This window comes from Psammomys obesus, unplaced genomic scaffold (assembly GCF_907164565.1).
Source record: "Psammomys obesus unplaced genomic scaffold, mPsaObe1.curated_primary_1811, whole genome shotgun sequence".
In the NCBI taxonomy this organism is placed as follows: Eukaryota; Metazoa; Chordata; class Mammalia; order Rodentia; family Muridae; genus Psammomys; species Psammomys obesus.
In genome coordinates, this window is record NW_026587216.1 from 47,731,266 (window position 1) to 47,747,125 (window position 15,860).

The 15,860-nt window shown below is 38.7% G+C and overlaps 1 protein-coding gene across 1 annotated transcript in view; it reads left to right on the forward strand.

The window, feature by feature from the left end:
* Cngb3 (cyclic nucleotide gated channel subunit beta 3) overlaps positions 1–15,860 on the forward strand; it is a 178,026-nt gene that overhangs the window by 71,219 nt on the left and 90,947 nt on the right. Inside the window, 3 exon segments of the mRNA XM_055603202.1 lie at positions 5,371–5,528; positions 6,630–6,779; positions 8,248–8,456. Of these exon segments, the coding sequence (XP_055459177.1) occupies positions 5,371–5,528; positions 6,630–6,779; positions 8,248–8,456 (517 nt within the window).

Here is a 15,860-nt window from a genome sequence, read left to right on the forward strand (position 1 = left end):
TGTGTGTGTGTGTGTGTGTGTGTGTGTGTGTGTGTGTGTGTGTGTGTACATGTGAGTGCATACTGGCAATCCATGGTGTTTCTTGGTTTGAAGACACATTCCTCCAACTTCTGCTCCTGTCATCACATGTACTCTCATCAAGCAGTACTTTTATTTCAAGCACATTTTCTAAAACAGCTGATGTCTTCTCTCCTTAGAATTCGGCTATGGTTTCCCACACAGGTCTATGGACCTTTCAGTTCTCTATAATTTGCGAGCCTGGTTGAAACCTTTATTCCACTCTACAAGACCACAATAATGTTTGGAAGTGCTATTTTCTTCATTTACTCTTTATATAATGAAGTGGTGTTCATCCTCTCAAATCTAATTTAAATATCTCCTTTAGGAACTTATCTGAGGGATTGGCGAGGTGGTTAGGAGCTCTGGCTGTTCTCCCAGAGGTCCTGAGTTCAACTCCCCACTACATGGTACCTCACAACCATCTATAATGAGATCTGATGCCCTCTTCTGGCGTGCAGGCATATATGCACACAGAACACTGTGTACATAAGAAATAGATAAACATTTTTTAAAAGAATTTACCTAGGATAGCATCTACTTATTTTATCTCCCCATAAAACTGGTCATCTTAAACAAAATGTGATATATGTATATAATATATAGACGCACGTATATACATGGATATACCATGGGACATTATTCTGCCAGTTAAAACTAAATACTTCCATTTGTGACAACATAGATAAACAGAAAAATATAATGGTGAATAAAATAAGTGAAGTACATAGGATTAATGCTACATGTTCCCACTCAAGTGGAGATTCAAGGAATTAATCTTACAGAAGTAGAAAATGATCATTGGATAAGGGACACATGGATAAACAGAAACTGGAAACAGATCCCTAGACTTAGGATAAACAAGTTCTAATGAACTATACACAGCAGGACAACTATAGCTCACAGCAATTTATTAAGATTGTTATAAATAACTAGAAGTTTTAAAATTCTGAACAGATGAAATTAGAAGTGTTTAAGGAATTATAAAGCTTATTTTAATCATTACAAATTATATACAGACATTGAGTCATGAGCGTACCCCATAAGCATGCACAATTCTAAGTGTTAAAAGTTAAATAAATAAATGAAACAAAATAAAATCTGAAAAAATATATCTTTACTCATTCTTCAGAGTTAAGTTACAAGAGCAACCTTAAACTAGAGAACTTTTTAAAGATTTTCTTTTACTCCTGTGTAGATGTGTGTGTGTGTAAGTAAGAGTGTGTACCTGTGCCATCAGGCACTCAGAGGCTAGAAGAAAGTCTCAAATTTCCTGAAGTTGAAGCTACAGATGGTGGTGAGCTACCCAAATCTGGTCCTCTGGGAAGCAACAAGTACTCTTAACATCTGAGCCATCTCCCCAGCCCTTCTTAAATACAACACAACAGTATCCTGAGTTTTTATTTTCTATCTCACTTTTCAAATTATCTATTTCCCATATTTTAATACTGTAAGGCCTATATCTTACCCATCCAGGTCATGTTATGATCTACTACCCGGAAAGCAAAGGCAACTGCAAACCCTGAAACAAATGTCATTTCTTCAATTTTAAATTATGAATATATAGCCGATTGAATTAAAGTAATGAATTATAATCAAGAAGTTGATGAAAAAAGTAAAATTATAATTATGTGGCAATTTTATAGTCAGTTAAGGCTCATAGATATTCAGGAAAGCAAAAAATATTCTCCTCAAATCTTGGGGCTTGAATCAGACATTTTGAAAACTTAAGTACCTGACTTTATAATTAATCACCCAATAACACTCGACTTTGCTTTTAATAGATTTTTAAAGTGTTGAAGTTAACCAAATAAGGTCAAACAAAAGACAAGAAATAGCAGTTTTGTTGAATAAGTGATCATTAAAAATCTTTCTTGTCCTCAGTCTTCTAGGGAATAAAGGAAACACACTGCCCTTGACTTTGAGATTGTATAGCCTATAACGATGCCGTCTACATAAGTTGCCTCAGATATTCTTGAACTTATGACCATCAACTTCTTGCCTTGAGAACTATATTTTTAATGCCTCCTGGGTAATACAAACATGGCCTTATTATTCAAGATCCTGTGGACACTTTGAACTGAATACATAGACCAAAATAAAACCTCAGTTTTTTCTCATGTTCCCACTACAGACAAACATCTGCCTTAAGCCTTAATGCTTCTGTGGTGGTTTGAAAATGGCCCTCACAGGCTCGTAGAAAGTCTGGAAGTCATATCCCTCCTAATCTGTAAGTTGTAGGAACCTCTAAAGGGCTTCCAGCCCCTCCCTGGGCAGTGTCATTGGCACTTACAGAACAGTGATGGGTCCAAGTATTGCTGCTGAAACAGGTTAATGATTGAACCACCACTCTCAGAAAGAACTTAGAGATGTAGATGGTTAACAATGACCACCACCCTTAGAAAGAATTGAGAAATGTAGCCTCTGAGAAAAGTTAGGTTAAGATGTTTTTGCTAGTGGCTTCGCCCTAGAATATATTGGGGAATAGTTTATAGTACTTAGAAGTTGAGCCAAAGATTCTTTGAAGTCAGGGAAGAAAAACAATGACAGCCCAACCAGTATTAGCTGGCATGCCTTTCTTGCTGAAGCTGGGCTGGTGATTTTTCTATACATATTTTTGCCCTCAGCTTCCTGATATGGTTTAATGAAAAACTGGTAGTAAATGGGTATTCACTCCGAAGATTTAAAGGTTTTTTATATATATATATGTTTAGGTGTGTGATTCTTTTAGGATTTTTTAAATAAGATATTTAAGATAAATAATAAAATGATTGATCCATGTTTTGTAACAGCCAAGTTCAGCTTGCCAGTAAGAAACTAGCTGACAACATTATCTTGCTTGCTTACCCTTTGTTAATCTATAACAAGTTGTTTAGATGTGAATGCATGCAGGTTCTTGGGAATAACTTGTTTTTCACCCATATTTTGTAAAATACATGGTCATGTGAGGGTATTGGGGAACATTTTTAATGCATATTCATTGTAATTATTCACTTAAAGAAAAATAGAATGTAACTGTTGCTTTATCCACAATGTGTGTTTGCGTGTGTGTGATTTTTCTCCTTTTTATCCAGCCCTGAAGAGAAGAGTTTTTCCACCAGTCCCAGAGTGTTTTTTACCAGCCCCAGGGAGTTTTCTCCAGCCCCAGAGACTTAGGTTTTGTTTCCTCAAAGTAAAGTCTGCTGAATGATCAGTCCCTGGCTTCATCCCCCATCTCAGTTTGCCTATCATGCCAGAGCCAGCTTCCTACACAGACCCAGTATTTTGGGTTAGCATACCCCAACATCTACCCCATCGGTGAACAGTTGGAGCACATGAAGAGGCCAGTCCTACAGATCCAAAGCTGCAAGATCTCCATGATACAGGGCAACAAGATACCCAAGAGTGGTCCTAGGGAGAAGACAGTATTCGCAATGTATCAGAAGCCAGAGGACTGGAACCAGAGCGATGGCTCATTGCAATGAACACCTGCAAGCTAAGAAGTGTGACCAAAAGGATATACTGTGGGACATGTTTTTAAACTCGGCTTTATTTGGGGTTCCTTAAAGCCTTGTCCTTCCAGCCCCCCAACCCTCGGTAGGCGAGAGAAAGGTATGGGAGAGGAGGCCAGAGACTCCTTTACTTCTCCTGGCTATTTAGAGTCCATGAGTTCTTTTAGGGTTCTACAAATTCTCCGTCAACAGCAAAAGCAGCAAGTACTCTCCTCTGTCTCTCTCCTCCAAGCCACTGTGCCACGAAGTGTCTCTGGTCTCTCCAAACTGCCTCTCTCCTATTTACGTCCCTCAGAGTCCTAAACCATGCCCTTCTCTGTGCTGCATGAGACAGGCTATTACCAGCTGTGGACAAACGGAAGCCCAAACTAAAATCCTACACTTGGGATTAAAACAAAAGCATGTTTACATAACACAACTGAGTTTTTAAAGGAGGTAAAACTTCCATTACAACACAGTGTGCCTGCCAAACTACAGCATCCACAACAAGATTTATTTATTTATCTTCATTTGACGGGAAAGTTGCAAGAACTGAGGGTGGGTATGAAAGGATGAGGAGAGGAGTGGGACTGGGGTACATGATGTGAAGTTCACAAAAAAAAAATCAATTAAAAGTTAAATTCTAAAAACACAGAAGGATTTAGGGGGTAGGGGGAAAGGAAAGAAGGAAGGAAGGAAAAAAACTAATGATCTGAGGATCTTAGAAGTCTTCAGGGTTATATACATTCATGGAGCATGTAGGAGATGGAGATTTGTCAAGTAGGCTGCCTAGGTGTCCTAACTGCAATGTGATGCCCATTGCCTCACAGCAGAGGAGGCGGGAACATAAGCAGATATTTACAGCTTACAACTTACACACTGTACTGGTATGCTTCTGTTTTCTCAGAACGGAAGTTACTGAAAAGATGTCACCTGAATTGCTTTTGTCTTGTTATATGATAAATTACCACACACTCAGAGGCTTACACCATCACCTGTCTAGGTTTTCTGGATCAGAAGCCTGGGAGTGTGGCTATATTCTCTGCAGAAAGTCTTACGAGGCTGAAATCAGCGTGTCAACCAATGCAGGCAAGGGCCTCATGAGGAGGTTTTGGAGAAGAATCTACTCTCAAACTCATTCATGTTATTGTAAAAACTCGGGTCCTTGTAGTTATGGGATAAAAATCCTGTTTTCTTATTATGGGCTGTTCAGAAGTCACTGTCAGCCTGGGGGTGGACCTGAAATTTTTATCAGTAACCTCTTCCTTCTTCTTCAAAATCCATCAATGGCTGGAGAATTTCTATGCAGTAACCTTCCCCTAGACTTCCAAATTCTGACTTTCTGTACTATTGCCAGCTAGAGAAACTTGCTTCAGAAGGTTCCCATGGTTATATCAGATTGCTGTACTATGTTCCTATCTTGAAGTAAATCATGCCATATACCTGGTGCTGAGTGGAGCAAAGCCCACATATTCATCATTCCCAGGCTTTTGAAGTCATGATGTCACCTTAGATCCTGCCTGCCATAGCAACTTTGCTTGTAGTGACAGAGTTTAATGATAGAATCATGGTCCTAAGAATGGACCATGTCAAGAAGGGACCATTTGCTGTTTGGAGAACTGTAATTTTTTCAATAGCATATGTTCTGCTGAAGAGAGTACCTGCCATCAAAGTTTTCAATGGCAGTCTATGTTACATCAGAGCTATTTTCATTTTATTTTAGGGTTTTCATTGTGTTATTCAATTGCAAAGAGGAGAAAATAAGAATCTTGAATGCATAAGGGGAAAAAAAACTGTATGTATCTTCTCAGGCACCTATCACCATTTTTTTCTTCTTGTTTAGCTTTAAGAGCAAAATGCCTGCAACCTCAATTATAAATGAATACGCTGACGCCCACCTACACAAGCTTGTGTCAAGAATGCGGGAAAGGACTGCTCTCTACAAGAGAACGCTGACAGAGGGAGAAAATACCTCCTCACCCGAAGCTAGCTCCCATAGTGGTAAGCATGATTCCCTCAAAGTACGAGCAAGAGGAAAGTTATGAGAAAAACCTGTGTTTGGCCAATTATTCAGCTTAGGACCCAGAAAAGCGGATCCTGAGACACTAATTTTAGATAAATTACACCAGTTTATTTTTTTAAAGTGATTCAGAAATCTCAGAGTAGCGAGAGACAAAGAAAAAGGTGCACTGGTGTGACCACCACTCCCCAGGCTGGATCTAGCTGAAAAATAAAGTTATTCCAAGAAACAAAGACTCTAGGGAGAAAGCTCAGTAGCTAATGTTCTCACATAAGGAACCCACCGAGGTGGTCTCTAGGATGACTATGTGCAGAAGCTACCAGCAGCACCTGCTGTGAGTTCTGCTGTTAACCTTAAACAATACCCAAGTAATACAAAATTCATATTACATAAATACAAGCATGATTAACAGGGAAAGGAACAATTATCAACATTCTTAGTAATTACAAAATGTGGGTATGAAAAATAACAAGAACACCAGATCACAACAATAATACATAATATGATTGATGCTTGTTGGCATTTAAAAAGAGAAAGAAGAAAAATGACTGCTTGACAGAAAAAATTACTTAAGTCTAATTATAATGAAATGGGATAGAGGGAAACTTTTCAAAGCATACTATGCATTATACGGTAGTTAATGTTTGAAGAGATAAGACTGAAATAAATCATAGTTTGATAAGCACATTTTGAAATTTGTTTACTCCTAACTCAAAGAGTATGTATGTATGAAAATGTAACTTTAAAGTAAACCCTATGGAACAGTAGACTTCTGACCTTTGATGCCTTGTGAATTTGAAACTGCTATTTTCTGGCTTTCGATGTTTTAATTAATTTTATTCAGTTTTTATATATACACCATTGTTGTATGTTATTTGTTGCATATATTTAGGAAGTACAACATTATGATTTATAATACATACAGAAAAATAAAGGTCATTTGTTTAAACATGACGGTTTTGCTTTGCTTATGTGGAGAGGGGAAAATTTTCAAATATTTTAATTTCATCAAAACGAAATGTTTTACTCATCAAGCTAACCTATGTTAACCTTCTAAAAATGCACTTTTTTTTACTATGAAGTAAAGTCTACAGATATATCACCAACACAAGCGGACAATTCTAAGCTAAAAGAACCCCACCATGACACATGGTCCTGCCAACTCCAGAGGGCACCTGCTAAAGAGTACCTAAGAAGAGTGAGACTTCCGAGAAGCATAGATGCACACTCAGGTACCATTGAAGGGGATCCCACCAGATGGGCAGCAGTCACCAGAACCCCTTTGACCCAGACGTGTGGAGACAGCTTCAGTTTTTCCATATTGTGATCTATCTTGAAAGTATAATTTAAACTATGTGGTCTGAAAAAGGTTTGTTTTCCTTTATCTGCTGAAGACAAGAGATAAAATACCCTGCCTGATTTAAAAACCAGGCTAGAGCTTTTTCCTGACCCAAATAACCTTTTAAAAGAAAGCTTCAAGGAACTTGGCAATATGTAGACACACACAGACAGACAGACAGACACACACACACACACACACACACACATACACACAGATATTTATGTGTATGTATGTGTGTATGTACTATGTACATATGTATATATTATATATACATCATTATATATTATTATGTAATATTATATTACATATAATTTTTATGCAGTTTGTATATTATTTCTATATTTTCTATATTATATATGCATATATGTATGTATATGTACAAATATATGAAATATATGTGTGTATAGATAGATAGATAGAGATAGATAGATAGATAGATAGATAGATAGATAGATAGATAGATATAGATAGTAGATAGTACCCTCTTTCATGGCTTCACTAAGTTAATTAATCAAACAAATTCTCTCCTAAACCCTTCAGAGCAAAGAAAAGCAGCATGTGAAGGGACACTGGTTGCCTCAGGTAACTGGTTCTCCCTCCTCGCATTCAAAGCCAACTCTCTTTTTGCAGAATGAAGCCTTTCTCCAACTTGCTATGGGCAGGCCTTAATTACTGGGGACTAAAGATCCTTTGTTTCAAGAATACCTTGGCAATGACACATCTAAATTTTCCAGGATTCCATTATCCTGAATCCAAAGAGTGAATTTACCTCCCTCATTTTAGCCAAAAGACAAAAAAGACACTGTCCACTTTTGAGGGAAAAAAAAAAGTAATACTATGATTCTCCTTCTTTGTGTATGGCACAACACCTTCTACTCAAGACAGAGAGTTCTGTTGAATAGTTACTAGAAGTTCTTACTGAAAACTGTTTATCTCCAAAGAATAAAGGTTGGGCAGATGCCTCAGTCTATGAAATGCCTACCACTTAACCACTAGGACCTGAATCTGGATCCCCAGCACCCCTGCAAAGCTGGTCTTGGTAGTGCATACATCATCCTGTCAACTGAGTGGAAGAAGGCAGATGGATCTCCAGATTTTGCTAGCTGGTCATTCTAGCCAGTAAGAACTGAGAGACTGTATCTCCAAAACTATGGTGAAAGAGTGTTAGCCCCAGCGTTAGCCTCTGTTCCCTTCACGCCAGGGCACACACCCTTTTGTGTGTTCACAAGCAAGTGTGCCCACACAATCACACCACAAATACACACAAAGATAGTGCCTCAGTTTGATCAAACTAAGAAAGAAACATCTTGGAATGCTTGTGTGGCTCTGTGGGGATGACTTGGGCTCTGTTTTGCTAGATCGGGTCTACCTCCTGTGGCTCCTGCTTGTCACCATTGCCTATAACTGGAACTGTTGGCTGCTCCCAGTACGCCTCGTCTTCCCGTACCAGACACCAGACAACAAGCACTACTGGATTATTGCCGACATCATATGTGATATCATCTACCTTGGTGATATATTATTGATCCAACCAAGACTCCAATTCATACAAAGAGGAGAAATTATCGTAAGTGGGTTTTGTAGAAAGTGGTTGAAATCTGAACAATGTCTAAGTGGACTAGGGTTTCAAGATTGTTTCATTTAATGTTTGACTCTCTCTCTGTGGATAGAACTTCATCAATGTCTGAATATTACAATTCATCTAGCTTGTCATCTCTCCTTGATACTCAGTCTTCCACTTGATCCACTCTACTGGTAAAGCCTTCTACTGGGTTTCCATATGACTAACGGAGTTTTACATTTCTAAATAATAACAACAATAATAATAAGTTTACTGAGTTCTTTAATATCCTATATTGATTCTCTTATTTTTTCAGCTATTTCTTTGTATTCTCTTAAAATTAATTCATACCTTTGATTTAAGTGAGCACTTTTATGATTATCGTTTTTAATTTTTGTCTGAAATTTTATCTAATTCCTTTTCATCGGAATCCTCTTCTGTAGAATTATTTACTAGGACTCGTATTTATTCCGTTGTTTATACATACACTTCTAGATTGGGATGTATGAATCTGGGGTTATTTTCTTGGTTGGAATTTTGTTAGCTGTTTTCTTCCAGTTGAAGGGTTTTAATGTTCAAATGATACTAGGCTGTGATAGAGTTGAAGTACTGTTCATCTCCAGTGCAGTAAGAATGTAGTCCAGTAGCTAAATTAGACCCATTTGCTCAAAGCATCCGACGCAGGGCCCTGGACCTGTGAGTGCGCACTCTTCACTGCAGCAGCAGCAAGTGCTAGATGGCCCCATTACGCAAATGTCCTGACATCTGGCTTAAAACAGTTATCTCTTTATCTTCAGTAACTATTGGGAGATAGCGGAAGAGGGGTAGTGTAGTATGTATTAAGATAAAGCTAGAGACGGGAGGAAAATGTTGAAAGAATAGAGATTAGTGTTAGATCAACTAAGAGAAAAAGAAGAAAACTAGAGAGAAGTGGGGAGTTAAAGTGCTGTTAGGATCCACAGAATTCAACGATTATTAAAACTGCGAAAGGCTAAAGTTAATAAGTGAAAAGAGAAGAGCATGCAACAGAACAAGGGGAGATGAGGTAAGGATGGCAAGGGAAAACACACTTGACATTTATAGGATGGAGAGTGGACAGACACAGTAGGATGAAGGCAGCCATGCCCTCAGCCTTTTAATAACTAACTTCACTGCACTATGCTTACGGGCAGCTGCTAAGCACATGCATATTCAAACTGTACAATTAAACAATATTAAAATGCAAAATACCCAACCGTGTTTTATTTCTAGTGTCTGACAGCATGTAGCTAATGTTTGGTATTGCAGAGATTTCCACCACTGCAAATTATGCTAGTGAAAAGCTCTGCAAAACATGGAGGCTTTGGAATCTCCTTCAGGAGCCCAGCCCCAGGGAAGAAACCACGTGCCTTTCCATGTGCCTATCATGAGTCCGTGGTTGTCTTATTTTGGAATAGAGATCTTCCAAACTGCTTATTTCCCAAATTCATCCCTTCCCACTCACGTGCAGTGGCCTACTTCAAACGCCAAAATTCTTACCTTTGAGAAAGTATATTCTTCTAAATTTATTCCTCGGTTTGGAATGTCATAGTCAATCTCAGCAAGGAAAAATAACAAAGAAAAATGTATTTTCAAGAACATACACGTAAGTGGTAAATGTCTGTTTTTAAGGACATTCTGAGTTAGCCAGAAAAAAAGGGGTTTCCCCAGATGTCTCCTGTTACTCCCTTGTCACAAGTTCCTGAAAGGATTGCATGAAATGTGCTCTCCAAGATCATAGTATGAATAGTCAACTGCCAAGAAAGAGTAAATTTATTAATTCTTATTTTTAAAATTTTATTCTCTCGGACATGTGCCCTATATTTTTTTTTCATTGAGAAAAGGCCTAAAGGCAATTATATCAGAAACAGTAACAAGTGTCTATTCATAATATTCCCAATGCCCATTTTAGAATGTAAGTTTACTCAAACCTCAACCCTGAAGCTCACTGGCAGCTGGATGGATGATGATGGTGGTGTACAAATAAGAAGTAAACAACACCAAAAAAGAAAAAAAGAACTCCACTAACTTCAGCCTCCACTAGATGCACAAAATCAATGTTTGACAAAGAGAAAATGACAAAATCACTAAAAGGAGACTTTTATTTCCTAAGAGATCTTTGCACACAATAGAGTGTTAAAACCATGAAAAATAATCAATAAAACACACTCAATGAGCTCTATTTAAAATGCATTACCATGAGCTACAAATACAGAGCAGGAACTAATTGCTTTGTTTGTTCAAAAGACGTTTAATGGTTCCTTTAATTTAGAATAGGTAATGTTAGCCTTTGAAAGTTGATTACACTTGGAATAAAGTCTATGTACACTGAGCTCCCAACATGAAGGTCTCACTATGTTGGTCTCTATGCAATTTTTAAGTTATACCCCAAATGTGTGCATTCATCTACTCAACAAATATTTAAATGCCTATATATGGTAGGCGAACATATCCACCTACCTTTAGACACACGTTGTATTTAGATAATACATGCTGCACCAGGGCTTGAACATGGCAACAGTAATTCTGCCAGCCTCTTAGGAAAAACAGATTGAGGTGCAAACAAAGAAACCAGGAGGTTTTACATGTGCTCTACAGTATTTTTTAACAAACAAACAAAAAAAAATGGTGCTACATGGAGGTCCAAACACCAACAAAAATGCCTCATTATAGAAACTCTCTTATATGTAGCAGAAACCAAGTTGGCGGTGGATGTACTTTTATTTATACACATATTCAATGCGTGTGCTGATGGGTGCCTGTGGACGTGTGCAGGTGAAAGGAGAAGGTGGCGGGAGCTGGTTCTAGCCTTCCACCGTGTGGACTCTGGAATCAACCTCTGGTGTTAGTCTTAGTGATGTGCCCTTCACTGCTGACAAAGGTCACAGGCTGAGCACTGGGTGCAGGGTAATGAGACACAGCTACGACCTCTGATTGATAACAATCCACAGTCACAAAGGAGCTATGGAAACGTCTGGTGCCAACTAACAGCTTTATCCGTTAGGTCCTCTATTAGAGGAAACTGCTTGTGGCACTCATCCCTCACAACTACTGGTTATAAAAGTGACCTGAAAGAAATTAGCTACTCATTTCTTTGTACTCTAGGTATTTCTTTTATTTAATTTTGATAAATAAAGTACAGGCTAACACTAAAAAAAAAAACAAAAAAAAAAAAACAGACCAGAGTCAAAAGTGAAGATCATTTTTATTTTATAAATCTATAATAAAGATTACATACGATGACATATATACACATACCCCAAAATATGGCTGAAAGAAGTAAATTGTCTGATAAATTCAATGAATAAACATTCACGCATTCACCATTTCCTTCCTGCCTGTTTATCTGTCTTTATTCAATGAATAAACATCCACACATTTACATTTCCTTCCTGTCTGTTTAGCTGTCTTTATTCAATGAATAAACATCCACGCATTCACCATGTCCTTTCTATCTCTTTAGCTGTCTTTCTTACCTGACAGTAAGTTCCTGAATGGAGGGATCAGTGTTCTATCCATTCTCCTATCTAGCCTTGGAATTCAAACATATTCAAGACATGGTTGTAGGAGGGAACGTATCATAAAGCTGGCTCAAGGATTTTCTTACTTTGTGTAATTCTTTAATTGCAATCTCATGTGATATTCTTGTTTAAGTGCTTCCCTTTGTTCTGTATGAAATTGAAGAATTGTTGATCAGAGGAGGTAAACAATGAGTAAATATACTAATAATTAAATGGAGCACCTTCTACAGCTATCTGTTAGGGCAGGATTTCGGTGTAATTAGCATCCCCTTCCTAAAGTAAGCCTCTCCTGAAGAAATGCCAGCTGCATAATAAGCAGGTTTGAAAGAGAGAAGGAATGAAATAAGGTGGCCTCTTAAAGGTGCCTAATTGTCACTGGTAAACATACTGATCCCTGCAAGTCTAATGGTGCCAAACTTATTTAGTGCTCAAAAGAACAGGGATTTTAAAATTCCTAAATGCCACTTTCTTTTAATCAAGAATTTTTAGTTGTGTTTACATTTATTCAATCACAGAATCGTCAACTTTGAGAGGAAACGTGTAAACGTGGGGGAAAATAAACCCTGGTTATAGGAGAATGTAATATTTTAACTTAGCAGCACTTGAATTGTGTCTGTCTGTCTGTATCAGAGCTTTGATGGAGCTGACAGATTTTACTCAATCTTTCTTAACATAAAACTTATAAGACTACCAACGAAACCTGTCTAGGCCTACCTGTGGCTCGATAATCTGTGTTTTTTCATAGTACAAATCATTAAACGACCATATCTTGCATATATTTCAATATATTTCTGTAAAATTCAACATGTGTATGTGGTTAAAAAATATAACCATAACAGGGGCAGAGGGACTAGGAACTGAGTTGACTAGAATATTGGGGGAAGGGATTTGGTATTTGTGAAATGTGTATGCATGTCCGTGTGTGTGTGTGTGCATGTGTGTATCTGTATCTGTGTACCTGTGGGTCTATATGTGTGTGCATGTGTGTGTGCACATGTTTATATGTGTGTATCTGTGTTTGTCTCTGTGTGTGCACATGTATATCTATGTCTATACATGTGTGTGTGTGTATGTGTGTGTGCGTGCCCGTTTGTATGTATCTGTCCATGGAGGCCCAAGGTAAGGTCAGATGTCTTTCCGCAGTTTCTGTCCACCTTTATTTCGTGAGACAGAGTCTCTCACTAAACAGAAAGTTCATAGATTTAGCCATCCTGGCTAGCACTGAGCTTTAGGGTCTTGCCCATCTCTACCCAGAGCCACACATAGCACTGACTCTATAGATACATGCTAATGTGACCACCAAACTCGGGTTTTCATGCTTGTGTGGCAGGCACTTCATCAAATTGGCCCTCTACCAAGCCCCAACTGACAGATCCTGAACAGTACTTGGAGACAGTTAAAACTTCCATGTTAAAAAGCATGGATGGTTAGAAGATAAATGGCATTAGTAGACGACGAGGCTGCTTCCATACGCCCCAGTTCTAACACTTACATTAAGAGTTTATCAGAAAGTTCTTCCTACATGTAACTGAAACATATACATGCTTAAAATATGCTATATTGCTAGAATTGATTCTTTGGGGTCTCACTGTTAGTATTAGAACGCTTTCTACTCTCATGATATAGATCAAGCACTGACTGAGATCAGACACTGTCAAGAACTGAGAAAGCAAAGCTCAAAGATGTGTGCCAAGCATTTTACAGAGCTCGGGCATTAAAAAGAAACAAACAGAATTAAGTATGGTGAGCTTCTACATTGAATTGACATGGGTCATCGAGTCCTAATGGATCGTTGTTACTACCTATACCCGACCTTTGCCATACAGAAAGATTGATCTGGGACCCAGGAACAACCGCAACAAAGGCACGCAAGTGAGAAACGGGCACATTTGAGGGGCTGTGAGAGAGAGAGAAGGATAAGAAACTTCAACATGTTAGTGAGACAGAGAAAACAGAGCCTAGTGACCTATAAAAGGAAATGTGAGGGTTTTGTTTTTGTTCTATGAAAATCATGTAGAGTCAGAATTTGATGTAAATATGGATTGGGCACTCTGATTTAGGGAGACCACTACCTGCCATTGTGCAATTAGTAAGAAGGAGCACCACTTAAGGCAGGAGACCACTGCCGAGAGAAAGCCTGAACAGGAGACCGTTCAGAAGAAAGAATCTGTAGAACTTGGCTATGGTTAATTGAGGGCCCAGGGCTGCAGGGAGAGGGTGGCGAGGCTGACCAACCTGCATGGATGGGTATGTTGGAGGATGTATAATTCCAGGAGCTCACAATTAGGCTTGGGAAGGTAAGAGAACAATGAAGTCAGCTTTACTCAATACAGCTCCTGGATGTGACATTCAGTGAAGTGGGAGAGATTTGGTATGGTGCTTTTGAAACCACAAACATGGATGATACTTTTCAAGAAGTAAATATAATGAGAAGGGAACATAACAAATTTTTGAGGCGTACTGCATCTTAAATGGGCAGCAAATGGGTCTCCCCACCAAAAAATGCTGAACCTTATGCAACTCATGTAGGTAAACCAAGAGCGGCATTTCTGCATCCTTGTAAGAGAAAGTCTTAAAAACAAAAAGTATTTCAGAAAATGCCAAATACCACAAAATTCTTATCCCTCTCCTCATTCCTCAACCTCGCTGTGCACTCAGTATTTACTAAGATCTTAGAATGTTATAGGTACTAGTTTACTCAGTTGTAAAAGTCAGTCCACTCCTCAAGAAGATTACAGTTTAACCAGATGGACTCGTTTTAAATAAAATATCCAAGGGAATGGTGAGATGGCTCAAGAGTAAAAGACATTTGCTGCCCAAGCCTGGTGCTCTGATTTGACCCTCAAACCCAAGTAAAGATGAAAGGGGAGAACTAACAACACAAAGCTGTCCTATGACACCCCCCCACACACACACATAACTATGTACATAATGATAAATAAAAAGACTCTACCCAGGAGGGTATCAAAGGAGATGCTAAGGCTCATAGCCAGACTTTTGGGCAGAGTGCAGTGAACCTGTGATAGAAAGACCTGGAGGGGACAGGAGCTCCACAAAAAGAGCAACAGAACCAAAAAAATCTGGACCCAGGGGTCTATGCATTGAGATAACCTTGAACCCCTAGAACCCCTGCACAGATGTAGCCCATGGCAGCTCAGTATCTAAGCAGGTTCCCTAGTAAGGGGAACAGGGACTGTCTCTGACATGGACTCAGTGGCTGGCTCTTTGTTCGCCTCTTCCTGAGGGGGAGCAGCCTAACTAGTCCACAGAGGAAGACAATGCAGCCAGTCCTGATGAGACATGATAGGCTAGGGTCAGATGAAAGGAGAGGAGGACCTCCCTTATCAGTGGACTTGGAGAGGGATATGGGAGGAGATGAAGGAGGGAGGGTGGAATTGGGAGGGAGTGAGGGAGGAGGCTACAGCTGGGATACAAAGTGAATAAACTGTAATTAATATAAAAAAAATTTGAAAAGACCGAAGAAATGTATGTATCATTTTTTAAAATATCCTGAATTCCATAAAACAGATGTTAAGTGTGGGAGGGCTCCTATATGGCCTTTGCACTGTTAGTTTTGTTGGTATAAAAGAAGTAGGAGGACAAATTATGACCAAACTCTTGTATGTTAGCGATGGATATGAGAAGAGAATGTGAAGTAAAGCAATAGAGCTGACTCTTCTGTAACTTCTATGTTAAACAGGAGGACAGTAACAAAACAGGAAACAAAACTGATTCCGTGTTTCTGGTGTGTGTGTGTGTGTGTGTGTGTGTGTGTGTGTGTGTGTGTGTACTTTTGATTTGCCTTGATTTGGTTTTGTCTTACTGATTTTTTCTTGTTTGTTTGGATTTTCATGTTTTGCTTCTAATATCT